The following is a 14,102-nucleotide window of genomic DNA, read 5'->3' on the forward strand; positions in this document are numbered from 1 at the left end:
AACATGTGTTGTATGTAACCAGGAGGAAAACAAATTAACTCCTTGCTGACTGACACAAAGTCAATGGTTAGTGAAAATACTTTTTTTAAAAAGCCCAAAATATTGCATTGCAATAACAGTCAGGAATAGATTTTGTTTGTAATATGTGAAAGTGTTAACTTAATATGAAATGCCTGGGTTTTTTTCTATTGACTGAAAAGGTCTTTCAGGATGTTTTTGAAATAATGCCAGGGATTGTTTTGGCCTCATGTATTTTTTTCTTTTCTTTTTTTTTTTGGTTAACTAAGATAGATTAGTGCCAAGATCAAATTTTGAAAAAATAAAACAAAACAGGCTCATTACCTCCTTGGGTTCGTTAGTGAGCTAAAAGTTGATGATGTGCATATATTTAATCAACACTAATTATAATTTAGAACTGCTTCTGTACCATCCTGAAATATTCCAGAGCATAAGGCAGCCCCAAATTTCATCCAGAGAAACAAGTCAGCCATCAGTGGATTAAAGAGCCATTTGCCTGCAACTCATTTGATTAGCAGACCTTCTTCGGTTATCAGCATTTTTTTCCTTTCTTTTTTTTTAATTGCTGAAAAATGTTTCATTTCACCTTTTTCTTTTTTTAGTCAGCATTGCAACTGTCTGTCTTTGAGGGGGTTAAAAGACTTGTCCTGAAATTCAGGTCACAGTTTGATTCACTAACAGCTACTGAGGACTAATCTTCCTAGGATGGGAGTGTTTGCAAATTGGCTTGAACAGGCAAATCCATGTCTGGCCAGACCCCAGTTACCCTGTCTGGGCAGGATTTTACATGCTCTACCCCTTCCTCTGGGTAGAGTTTACGCTCTACCACGTATCTAGCAAAGAAAAGACAAAAAGTTTAGAGGTGCATCCCCTCCATCACATCAGTGAGTCACTGACTTTTGAGAGGCGCCGTTAGCATGCCCAACATTGACGCTCTCTTTGCTTTGTCTCTGCTCAAGTCCACAGGAGCCCAGGTGCAGGTAGCGGGGGACATGTTGCCAAACTCGACGGAGCGCGCAGTGACCATATCGGGCACTCCCGACGCCATTATCCAGTGCGTGAAACAAATATGCGTGGTTATGCTGGAGGTAAGTGAGCGCTTGGCTTATCACCTCTCACTCGCAGGATGCTCAAACACATCATTAATTTTCAAGTGCCCTGGGTTCCCCAGAGGTGCTGCCTGCTCTCCCCGTGCCAGGGATTTCAAGAGGACTCTGTTAGACTGTTAGACTGTGTTTGAGAGCCTCTTGCAGCAGGGTTTATCAATCAAAGACCAGGGCTGTCATGACACTGTCAAACAACAAACCAGGTCCAGCATGGAGCTGCAGCCCGTTCTGAGAGAAGAGCATTTTTATTCTGATGCAGAATAGGGTAGAAAACATCTAGGTCTTGTTTTAAAGAGAAATAGTTCTGACTAGCGTAATTTAAATTTACCAGGACCTTTTGCTTCCTTAGGGTCAGGTCATTGCATAAGGCCAGAATGTTTCATTTTGACGGCAGTTTTTTAGCTCTTAGATTAAATGATACAAAATTAATTTATACAAAACTCTGGGCATTTTAACCCTTGCTGAAAATGCCCGTAACTTCATGCAAGTACATTTCTCAACTGATCAAGTTGAATAGAAGTTTGAAAAACAAATTCAGCAAATCAAAATGAAATATTTTGACCTGGTAACCATAGTTTTTGACATGGAGCATGAAACATCTCTACTTTTATCACGTTTTCTGCTGGAAAATTTTCTGTGTTTTTTTGGTTCCTTTTGATTTTTTACCTAAGTCTAGTCAAGGGCTGTGTCATTATGATCTCTGACACCCTACTGTTCTGTTATTCTTTAAGGAGGGGAGAAACAGCAGAGTATTTGAGACAGCAGTACAGCTATTGGCTCTTCAGAAGTATACAGTGCATCAGAATGACACACAGCTTTTGTATCAAAATGTCATACAGCCTAATGCAAATAAAAGCATAAAAATTAATAACTCCCCAGTGTTTTACTGGGGAAAAGTGACTCTTGTTTCATTTTTTTTCACTACTGTGAGGAAGGAGTTTCTCTATAAAAATGCAAGAGAACAGAAAGAAAATATTAAAAAATAATTTTAATTTGTTAGAGATGGAGTACATGATGGCAATAGTTATCAGCTCTGTGAATACAGTGTATAGTCTATTGTCCAAGTGACATTCATGGAATAAATAGTTATTTGCTAAAGAAGATGAGAGAAGCCACTTCTCAAAATCAGAGACACGGTCCTATTTTCCCACAGGTACAGCCACTTTTTAAATTACCAGTTTTGACATAAGAAATACTTAATTTTAATGTAAGTCAAATCGGAAGCAGCACTAAGAAGTCACTGGCTTAACTACAGTTTGCTTCTTCAAACCTTTAAAGAACTCAGAAAATGAATGTGCTCTAATTTGCAGCATATATTTAATTTGGCAGCAAACACTTTCATTGATGTGAAATAGCTAATTATATGATATTAATAGAAGTGATATTGTTGTTACCTTCTATACTTGTAGTTAATGCTCTGAAACCAAGGCACCATTCTGCTAGGTGTTACATAGACAGTTTGAAGCCTTTTTTACAGACAGGTGCTTCCCCTTTATTTGGGAGGAGAAAGTTAGCCTCGGTCAGGGGTTTTCCCTTTGGGTCCTTGCCTTGGGCTACAGGGAACAAACTCCCTTTTCATGCATTACGAAGGCTGTGGTTATGCTCCTGCTGAAGCTAGGAGGATTTTTCTCCAACCTTCCAGCTCAGACAGACAAAAGGCAGGCTCAGACTGGTCATTTGCAATTGAACAGCTGACTTAATTGAGTTGGTAAAACAAGAACCCTTGATGTGTAGCAGTGTAGGAAAGATCAATAAGCCGGAGATGTGCTCTGTGTTAACAAAGCAAGAGCACAGGATGGATTCTTCCAAAACATCAACAAATTTCAAAATTGTGCCTGTGTTTCCTGAAATGCCTTGAACTGCTTAATGAAGCTTCATAGCTTCATCCAACAACAGCAATAATGAAGCCACAAGTGCCAGCACTGCCTGTTTCGGATGTGCAGTCAGGACCTTGGCTCTTCCATTCAAAGTGCAGACAACAGGCCTCCGGCTTACTTCTGGGCTGATGGTGTGGTGGGCTGGGTTGGGTTGGGTTAGTTGCATGCCTTGTTGTCTGAGGTGACCAAGATAAGGAATGATTTTTTAATACGAGCTCTGCTTCATTCTGCATTTTGATCACTTTGTGTTTTTGTCTGCAGTCCCCACCCAAAGGTGCCACCATCCCCTACCGTCCCAAACCTGCCTCTGCACCTATCATTTTTGCAGGTGGCCAGGTAAGAGCAGACACCATTTTGGCTTCAGCTGGAAACCACACCGTCTTGGCCCAACCTCAGCCAGCGCCTGTTAGTTTTCAACTTTTACTCTGTTTTGCCTGGTATAGTATTGATGTGCTTCATCTACTCTGCGTGCTTACAGTTTGCAGGAAAGGAGAACACTGCATTGCAAACTTTACACAAATTGTGATGACTGTTATTTTACCAAGATTTAAAATTAAATTCTGTAATCAAGAAAAGTTTGCCCTCCTGCGAATTGAGCGGTGTTCAAATCAGATGCTCCCTGAGTGAGACAAAACTGTTTGTTGTAGGGGTTGGTTTTTTCACTCTTAAGTTGCAGCTCCACCAGCAGCATAAGCAGTTTTGTCATCTTCTCAGAGATGATCAGACAGCAGGATGTCTCTGCTCATGAAAGGCATCATTTTTCTCTCTTAGTTTTCACATTTGTTAGGACCACATAGTACATTTTGCAGTAAAAATCTATACACACATAATTTCTGCTGCTTTTAGTCTTTCAGAACCAAGTAGCAATAGGGTTCTGAGGTTACAGGAACTACGTACGTGCAAATGTAGACCTTCCCAACCACGACATGCAACAGCCTGATTGATAACACAAGCACAACGTTCCTGTTTCTTTTTTATGTAGTGAAGTTTTGACAATTCCCCCTTCATCTTAAGCTATATCAGTCAGGGTTCTCATCTGCCTTTAAAATCTCATGTGCAATGTGACTCTTCCATATCTTTTGATAATGCTCTGAAATGGGTCTGCAATGGGCCACTGAGACGTGGCGGGAATTTGCTCTGCCATCATTCATTGCAGGGGGAATGCAGTTTTAGTAACTGATGAGCCAGCAATGAACACAGCTGATATGTACCCTGAAACACCATAGGAGATTCACAAGGGGAACCTTATAGCCAAGAGGCTAAGAGCAGCACTGCCCAGATAACGTGCAAAGGTGGAAGAGTGAGATGCTGCAAGCCCTGCCCAACTCAAGGGGAAATTGATCTCCTAAATCTGGCCTAGAGGAAGGCAGCCATCTCTCTACTTGGGATTCACGTATGTGAAGCCTCCCTGGCAGTAAGGCACCCCCACCCACCCAAATCTTTTCCCCAAGATGACAGCAAGGCCCCTTTTTAAGGAGTTACCCAGTGGGAAGAGCCACTCACCTGCATGGTGGAACATCTGCGGGCAGGTCCCACCTCCCATCCCATTAGCCCAGCCCAGGTCATCACCCTGTTGCAGGGTGGTGTGTGTCGCCTATAGACCTTTTCTCACCCCAGTAGGCAATTTGGAGGTCATATGAGAAGCCAGACATGGGGTTCCTGTGGGGCAGAGGGCACGAGATGCTGCTGATATTCGTGGTGGTACGGCAACCTGTGCCACCACAATCTGACAGTTTGTAAGGAAGCTCCTGCACATCTCAAGCGTACATCAAAGCGCCATTGCTTCTGATAGACCCTTGTAATGAGCTTTCTCTGAAATTTTGTCTCAGAGTTTTACCTTCTACTCTGTAATGATACGTTGTGGTTTATATCCTGATTTTCATAATCTGGATGTAGTAGCTTTCAATTCCTGTTGTTCAAGCCCACCACTCGTAGTTGTCTTCAAAGTAAGAAATCTGCTTCTTTAGTGCGCAAAGTTGAACTGAAATTTAAAATAGTTTGCCTAAAATTCATCTATGACTGAAAGTTCAGAATAATTTACTCCATATATATAAACGTTTACACTGCAGTGCTTTCCTTTAAGAAATATGTGTGTATACATATGCAGTAGCCCGTGTTACCAGTGTTGTAATTGCCACTGCCTTCAATGACTGTCTCTCTATATGATTACTCCAAAATATTGAAACTGTTTGCTAGAGTGCTCTGGGCAGTTTATATAAATAATTGAAAGTGTCCTATTTTAAAGTCTAGTAACTCTTGTCATCTTCAGTTTTATCAGTTAAAAAAAGTGTTCTCACTTTTCTAATGCAACCTTGTTGATGTGAGAAAGTGTTAAGAGACAGACACTTTCTGTGTGCTTTGAATTTAGTCTCTGACTAAGCAAACTTTTTAAGAAAATGCTTAAAGTGTGTTTGGGAGTTGGTATGGAAAGACACTTTAACCAGGTTTCGTAAGTGGAAATTAATACTGAAAATAACATTTTAGCGGCAGTGTTAATTCCACCCAACCTTTTGGCTATGCTATCAGAAGTTATTTTTCTGTCGAAATTACATCATGACTATCTTGAAAGGTTTTGGTTTGTTTAATCCTTGCATATCAAGCAATACTAGCAAAATCAAGTTTCTAGTTTTCCTTAACAAGTTGGGGTTCTTCGGCTTTAAGTATTGCTTTTAATTCTCTTGTGCTTCTTTGATACTGCATTGCATGACACAACTCAAAGGAAGCTGAACACTGTCCTGCCCTGCTCTGCCCCTTACCAATATTTAGCATATGCAGTGGTTAAAAAAAAAAAACAAACTAGCACTCATGCCTGATGGAAACAAATAGGAAATTTCTACCCACTGTGCTACATTGCTATTTAGATGGACACTCACAGGGTACAGCTTTTCTTTATGTCTCATAGCAGTTTTATGGTTTAATTGAGGGAGATTTGTAGACCAGGTCATTCCTGCTGTTACTAATGTCAGTAAGTCAGTAGGAAAGTTGCCCTTGGCTTTGATGGACACAGACCTGTAGCTCATGTCCTTAGTGAAATGTTACAGTACAGATATCTTAGAAGCCTCTACCAGGCTTGTGCTTGGAATGCCTCAGCTATGGAAGGGCACAGTTCCTCTGGCAAGGGGTAAAGCAGTCAGTTTTTGTCAACCTAAATCAATCAATTTTGGGAGCCTAAGAAGTGAAGATTTTTTTTTTTACTGGGAAAGAAAATGCAAGACCCATCTTGTCCATGCTGCTTTGATGGTGTTCATTGACAACCAAATAAAAGCTAGCCTGAGCTCTGAATGTTCATTAATTCTGTTATTTCTCCAGTTTGTTTACTTCCTTGTATGTATACATGGAAGTATGAGGGAGCAGAGTGACAAGGAAAGGGGTGATTTCTGTTAGGTTCACTGGTGATTTTTTTGCGGTGGTTTCTTGCTGCATTGCAGACCACTGTTTGGAAAGCACCCATGTAAAAGATGTTCTCTCAGCTGGCTTTGAAGCGAAGCCAAGATCAGAAAGGACGCTTGTGATCCAGCACAGAGGCTCAGAGACCGAAGCGTGGTTTCCAAACCCACTGTTTGCTCATGGATGCAGGCCCCCACCCAGTGCTGTTTCCAGCTATAACCTCCCTGAGGCTGCTGCTGTGCTTGTCTGTGCAGAGCCCCCACTCAGCAAAGCAGCGTAACATCTCCTTAAGGTTGTCCTTAATTGGCAAAACACTTAAACGCATGCTTTGCTTGAGTGAATACGTGCTTGCTTAAGACCCACTTATGGCAGTGATCACCTGTTTTGGTGGACTGGAACCTTTTCTTGTCATTTATAAACCATCAGTAGTGGCCATCCCCTGTAGATGCACATGAGTGTTTGCCCATGAGCATCCCACTGAGCCCAGTCACATACACTTCCGACTGAAAACTGCTCATGTGCATAATGTTTGCCAGATTGCAGCCTTGCTTTATAACTAATTTAAAAATTAAATGAAATGTTTCTTCTCCAGAAGGGAAATTCTGTTGCAGAAATGTGCATCAAGCAGTTGAGGCATTAAAGGTTTTAATATCCGAACTCCATTAAATGAATTGTTTTGTCATTTGCAGAGGATTCATTACTTTCTAAGAGGCCTTTTGTCAAATAAGCATTTTGCAAACTAAGCTAATCAGCTCTGTTCCTGTTTATAATTCTCCCACTACAAATATTTATATGTTATAATTTGTCCTGCTTTCCTGCCTGTCTAAGCACAAGCACGTTAAAATTTTTCTGACATGCCATTCCTTTCAGAAAAGCTCTACAGGATATAAGAGAAAATTATAAATTCTCTATAGTTTTTTCTTTGTAAGCCATTACAGAGAACTGAACGGAGCCAGCAGGAGAGATCAAGGGCTGTGCTAACTGGTGCCAGGCATGCCACCGCATCCCTCCTCGCTCATGTGCTTTTTTTTGCCTCCCCCACCTCAGCCCAGTGCTGCCAGAAGCGATGCCAGAAACTACACCCCTTGCACTGCTCTTGTGGTGCAGAGAGGCTGGATTTGGAGGGGTATATTTGGCTTCTTGTGGAAGATAAGACCACCACGCTGGTCATCATGCTCCTATCTCCAAACTGGTGTGCTGGCCTCATGCCCAGGCACTGCAGGACAGGCTGCCATCCAGCACGTGTGCTCACGTACCCACTGGCATGGCAGCCTGGGGCACGAGCCCCGTGGGGTGCACCAGGGCAGACATTTGCTGGCACTTAGCATCTGTGGCTGTCGGTAGCCAGACGAGGTGGCTCAGAGCCAGCTGGCATGTGTCCCTGCACACAGCAGTCAGGAGCTGGATGGCAGGGCAAGGCATCCCTCGGGTAGGTCTGCCCCATCCTTGCTGCCTCCCTTGCTGCTTCGGCGTCAGCATCCCCCTGCATGCATCAGTGGCACTGGACGGGTGGGCAGCAGGGAGGGGAAGTGCCCTCCGCCCCCCCATGCTCCTCGACCCCCGCAGTGTCCCCAGCTCTGCCCCCAGCAGATGGAGCTGGACTAAAAAGAGGTCCTGAGGACCAAGGTCATCAGAGCTCAGGCAGCGGCACTTTGCATCCCCTGCTTGCCAGGGGTGCGCGGGCAGCCTGGCAGAGACCTTTCCATACAGTGCCAAGCGTTATCGAGCAGCACAAGACAATTAAGCTTAACTCAGCATCGAAAGCAACGCGGATGGCATTTGCCTGGGGAGCCAAGAGGATGTTTTCTGATGAGAACAGGAATGCTGCTTGTCCCACCTGACTGACCTACATCTTAACTGTGCTTGTTGTTTTCAGGCGTTCACGATTCAGGGGCAGTATGCCATCCCTCATCCAGACGTGAGTCCTGCGCATGTAAATTACTCCCTCTTTCTTCCTCTCCCTCTTATTTGTTCTGGGCAACATTTGCTTTCTACGTTTAGCAATAAAGACACGCCTAAGGACACCTTTCCTGAACAACACACTGTATAGCCAAGTGTTAGCTCAGCTGCATCTCTTTTACTTTGTGTAATAATTGCTAGAAAGTACAATGGCCCTGGAACAAATGACAGTTTTCTTGGTCTTTTTTTGCATGTGATATATTTGAGTTCTTTTAATATGTAATTCTACAGCAATTAGTTTATATTAACAATAGCCATTACACATAATAACAGTAGAGATGTCATTTATAACCAGTTTGGGTGTTTTTTTTTCCCTCTACAGTAGATTAGAATGAATGAGTAAACCTTTTTTTCCACAATATGATTTTAATTAATCCAGTTTTAGAACATGTAAGATGGTTTCTCTGCTCTGAAATAATTCCATTTGATTGGTTAGTTCTAATTTCCCATCCTGCCCTGCAGTTGACCAAGCTTCACCAGTTGGCTATGCAGCATCCCCCCTTTACTCCCCTTGGGCAGACCACCCCTGGTTTCCCTGGTACGTACCCATGACCCCCTGGGGATGTCCTTCTTCTTAACAGCTTTGTTTCCCATGGTCATTACATCATTTTAATAATGAATGTGGTCAATGACCAGCGATCCTTCTGTTTTTGCACATTAATCTCTGTTCTTCCCTCCCGTGCCTCTGTTACAGTTCCTTTCATCATTACTAAAATGTGCTTTGCTTGTTACATTTATTTAATCAAAACCGATTCATTTGTGCCATTGGCTAAAAGCCCTGAGTTTCTTTTGTTCAGTCCTTGTAAAGTTATTATGGTCCATACAGTATGTACCAGTTGGTCCCGACTGAAGTATTGGGGCATGCGTCTTGTCAAATTTCCAGTTTGGTAGCATGGTTCAGAAAGAAGTAAACGCAGGAAAACAGTGTGTAATCGTGGTACAGAAATACTGATTAAAGAAATTACAGCACGCTGAAACTCGAATTCCTTGTAGAGACAAATGTCTTAAGAGCATCTGTAATCATCACTGCTGGTGCCGCTCTTCCTACTAGATACGCAGATATAGCTACAACATGCAATGGAAATTCACTTAAATAAAGGACTGCAAATCTGGTCCATACTTATTAAAGCTGAAGCTGAATTCTTGATTCGAGTGAGAAGTCAGTTACCCTGCAAGAAATCATTTTTACTATTCTTCACTATGTACACGCTTGGCATCTAAAAACTTCACAAAAGAGAAGTACATATGTACTGGTACATGCTTTGTATGGCAAATAACATTTTATCACATACATCAAATTCTGTGAGCAACTTGATTGTTTTATATTCAATGTAAAATAAGCATATGCAACTCAATTGAATGTAAACACAAGTAAAATGTAAGTGAGTCACTTTTTTGTAAGAGATTTCTTTTCCATCTTTGCTAGTTGGAAATGAGTATTTTTGGCACGTCTTTACAGATAATAATAAACAACAAAAAAAGTGAAAAGGAGAGAAAGAGACATGACATCCAAAATATACTTCTTTTTCTTCATGATGTATCTGATAAAATACCTACAAGTAATACTAAATTGCCTTCCCTAGCTTTATATTTTCCTTATTCTTGTCATTAACGTGCTGCTCCTTAATCTTCTCCTGGTTATATTTGTGAGATGTACGTTTCTGTAATGTTACTGTGTGTTAGAGCAGTAATTCCATTTTTCCTGAGCATTTTCCTTTTGTCCACCCAATTTACAAACAAATGTATGCAGCTTAGAGTATTTTGTACATTTCCCTTCAAAAATTACCCTTCCCAACATTTCTTCAGCAACTAATCACACATATAATTTCCAAATTTTCCTAGGTTAATTTCCTCATCCTTATTAATTTTTCTTATTCATATCTGTGTATTTTGTTCTGCTAATTGTTCATTTGACTTCCACTTTCATTTTCCATATTCTAGAACTCCCGGTAGACAGGTCAAATTTCAGCATTCCGTTAATTTCTCAATTGATGTGTTTAAAACAAACTTCAGAGACTATTTTTATGGGAAACCCTTCATTTTCTAGCAGCTTTTTGTGACCGTGTGGAATCTCATGTGACATTTGTTGCTTTGGTGGGTTAAAGGTCAATTGAAATAAGACTCATTTAAAATTAGTCCAGCCCTCTGAGTTTTGCATCTCTTGCTTTCTTTTCTGTTTCACTAGCAGTTCTCTCTTTTAATTTGCTCCTCTCTTTCCCCCCACTTCTTTCTGTATGTTTCCTTCTTTAAAATATCATTTGTTGTGTCTTGCCGCCCTTGCAAACAATGGCATAACATTTTCCCTCTATCCCCTGAATAGGACTGGATGCCACTACTCCAACCAGTTCCCATGAACTTACTATTCCCAATGATGTAAGTGGACCAATATTCAATATGACTTTCTGTTCTCTTGCTCCTCTGCCACCAGAGGGGAAACCTCTCATCTCTGGTTGATTTATAAACACCAGTTCCCAGAATAAACTGTACAGCATTTAGTCTGTTGAGGAGGGGGTATTTGGGGTTAGTGAAATGCTGGTCAGAAGAAGCAGAAGTGATTGTCCCTTCATGTGTCAGGTCTCCAGTGTTGCTGGTTTCGTTGCATGACAGTGCCAGTGCCACAGCGCTTCACTGGCTTCGTTAAAGCCTGGGTGCCTGCTGCTTACAGTGGTCTTGGGCGAGTTATCAAAATTCATCTCGCAGGTGGCACTAGCATGGGCGATCTCAGCAGAAGGGTTAAAGGGGGTGGAAAAACATGCGGCCTTGTGTGCTGTGTGTTGGGCTGGAGTCCTCTGTGCCCAGGGAGTGGAGAGCTTGTACCACAACGGCTTGTGCCATGACAGTCTCCACTGCACCCTTCACTTATCTCAGACAGCATTTTTTCTGAGCAAAAAAGCTACTTCAGTTATGTAAAGGTGCAATATAAGGGTTTATTTGAAAAACAAGAGCTAAAAGCATTCCTGCTTCAGCAACTCTGGACTGGCTGTGACCAACAGACCCAGTCTCCATGACCGATATGGTGCTGAATCTTAAAACAGCTACTCAAAATGCCCAGCGGATACGCTGCGTGTCATATAAGAATGCCTTCCTGTTTTACTCACTTTCATTGCAAATGGGAGGGGGTGGGGGGGTGTGTCAGTTTTCATTACAAATGAGTCACTTGGAAAATGGAAGATTTCCCCTCCAGTAAAAAAAACTTTCAAGCATGAGTGGGATCACAAATAGCAATTATACTACTTAAGAGATACTTACAGTATTGTGTAAGCCCTATTAAACTCAGTGGCAATGATTTACAGTAAGAAAAAATATAGGATAACAAAGAAGCAAAGGTGTGAGTGCTGTGATTCCGTAAGCTTTCTGTTACTTAAAAGATGCCCTGCTGATTTATCAGTACCTGCTTTACAACCCAATTTAGTGTATGTTGGGAATTTTATGGGAGCACCCTGTTTATCCTTACAGTGCAAGTTTTTTAATCTCACTTTCAGGCAGATGTTATTCTTGTCATCAGTGATATAAATCCAAGGTCACTCTTCTGACTTCACTTCTTTCAAGGTTTATAGCAGAGAAAGAGAAGGAGAAAGTTGGCCTTGTGTCCTGTAGTACAATAGAAAATTAAAAAAAAAATCAGTTTCTCATCTAGGAGGTATGAAATGCCCCAGGTCAGCACTATCCTCTGAGAAGCAAACAGGCATCCGTACGTTGTTTCCAATAGAAGGTTTTTCTGTCTGCATGTCTCTCTTTGTCGCTAAAGGAGAAAAACCAAGGCCAAAATGGGGTTAGGCTTAGCAACAGCCTGCAGGGGCTCTACGGATGGTGAAGGAGAGTTCTGATGTTTGGACGGTGTCAAGGTGCGCATTAAAGGACCGAAAGGCCTTAGTGCTGCCCACGTGCGCTGCATGTGTGCGTGTGTGTGTGTGCACCCAGTGCTGCAGTGCCGGCGCAGAGGGCAGCATCTCCTCGAGCCGTTTGCTCTGCCTGTGCCCCAGGCTGTCGGCAGCGCCCTGCCAGGCTGCCCTCAGGCTGCAGCTGCCCCATTGCCGCTGGTTGCAAGGCTGCTCTCTGGGCAGCCTTGTGGCTAGAAATGAGGAGGCGAGGGAGAGAGACAGAGGGACACGGGGCAGAGAGGGGGCCGGGTGAGGAGGCAGCCGGGTGAGGAGGCACCAGCGCCCATGTTTCACGTGTGCCCCGTCAGTCAGATGCTGCGCATGGAGGGAGGTCGGGGCGGGAGAGGCAAGAGCAGTTGTGCAGCAAACCTGTGCTGGTAATTTGACTTCGCTTTCCCAGTAAGCATCTCCTAGTCCCGGCTTTGACAGACTGGCAGTCAGTGTGGCACCGTGATTATATATCTGGTTGGAGGTGAAGGAAGCCACAGGCCCTGGCACACGGGGCTGTGGCACAGCCCAAGGCTCCACGTGGCCCCTGCCTGCCCCGACTCCAGGGATCTCCTGCGCTTCACGAGTCCTGCGGCTTTCTTGTCATATGGCCTTACGTGTGCAAAAGTCCAGCATACATGAGAAGAACATGAGACTTGCAAGTATCTACATGCTCTGCAGCTACCAGAGAAGTCAGTGTGTATCTGCATGTGTGCTATGCATTTTTAAAAACCAAGATAATGATAAGCACAGAAAGCCAAAGCCTCAGTAAGACCCTGATGGAGCAAAATCAGATATAAAGAGAATAAGGAGCTCAGACTTTAGCCTAGTCTACAGGAAGTAGGTATTAATAGCCATTTACAATTTGCATAGCTTCATATTAAAATAAGTTTTCCCCACTCCCTCTGACATTAATGCAGTAACAGTATTTTTTTTCCTGTTATTAATAATTACTGTAACAACATCATGCTGCTTTCTTCATACAGTATGCTGATAATTGGAACTAACCTGTTGCTCAATAACAAAGAGATACCAGAGAACAATAAATGCGTTTAACAGAAAGCTGTTTTCCATGTGCTAAAAAGCCCAGGCTTCCCCTCCAAATGGTAAATTCAGAAGATTTGCCTTTCTGAGTTTTCTTATAAATTCTCAGTATCCCCAAAAAGAGAACAGAGCACACATTTCTCCAGGTCCCTCTCAGAAGTCACTTTAATCCTTATCTAGTATCTCCTTTTCTTCATCAAGACCTCTTATAGGGGCATTTGTTTGCCTTTCTTTCCTTGCTGGGACCTTGTCTGGCCTTCTGCTGCTGCCTAAGTTACGCAATGTAAGTGTGTTTCACACAAATCCCAGAATAAAGTGGCATAACAGTGGCAGGTCCTGAAGGGAATGGAAGGGATGGGATCCTTGGGTGTACCTGATTGGGCACAGATAACATGTCTTAGGATTTTGTGATCCAATCCCCCAAAATGGCCAATGGGAATAAATGAACAAATCAATAATACAAAAAATCTGTCTCATTAAAAATTGTGTATATTTTGCATATATGTGGGAGAGACAGTAAGTAACAGGAAAGCAACTTCACCCCTCAGAAAACACCAAGAACATTTTAAGAGAGCTGTAAATCTGATCGATACTCCATAGAAAGAGAAATGTAAATCCAGCCAAGTTGGAAGTGGCATACTGAAGAACTGCTTTTGTTTCCCCATGGAGCCAGAAATACTTCCCTGCAAATGACAGAGGGGGATCCACATGTGGAAAATGCTTTCAGAGATGCCCACAGTAAAAATCCAGCATTGGCTCCATGTGATGCTCCAAGGAGGTCTGCATGGCACTTCCTCTTCCACCAGCCATCACTGGGGAGGCTGAGCTCTCATCTTTGCAGA

General features: G+C 42.6%; 1 protein-coding gene across 1 annotated transcript in view; it reads left to right on the forward strand.

Moving 5' to 3' along the window:
- LOC137660985 (poly(rC)-binding protein 3-like) overlaps positions 1–14,102 on the forward strand; it is a 57,431-nt gene that overhangs the window by 28,836 nt on the left and 14,493 nt on the right. Inside the window, exons 6-10 of the mRNA XM_068396241.1 lie at positions 978–1,106; positions 3,263–3,337; positions 8,265–8,306; positions 8,810–8,885; positions 10,668–10,720. Coding sequence (XP_068252342.1) covers positions 978–1,106; positions 3,263–3,337; positions 8,265–8,306; positions 8,810–8,885; positions 10,668–10,720 — 375 coding nt within the window. The remainder of the gene's footprint in view (positions 1–977; positions 1,107–3,262; positions 3,338–8,264; positions 8,307–8,809; positions 8,886–10,667; positions 10,721–14,102) is intronic.

This window comes from Nyctibius grandis, chromosome 3 (assembly GCF_013368605.1).
Source record: "Nyctibius grandis isolate bNycGra1 chromosome 3, bNycGra1.pri, whole genome shotgun sequence".
Classification (NCBI taxonomy): domain Eukaryota; kingdom Metazoa; phylum Chordata; class Aves; order Nyctibiiformes; family Nyctibiidae; genus Nyctibius; species Nyctibius grandis.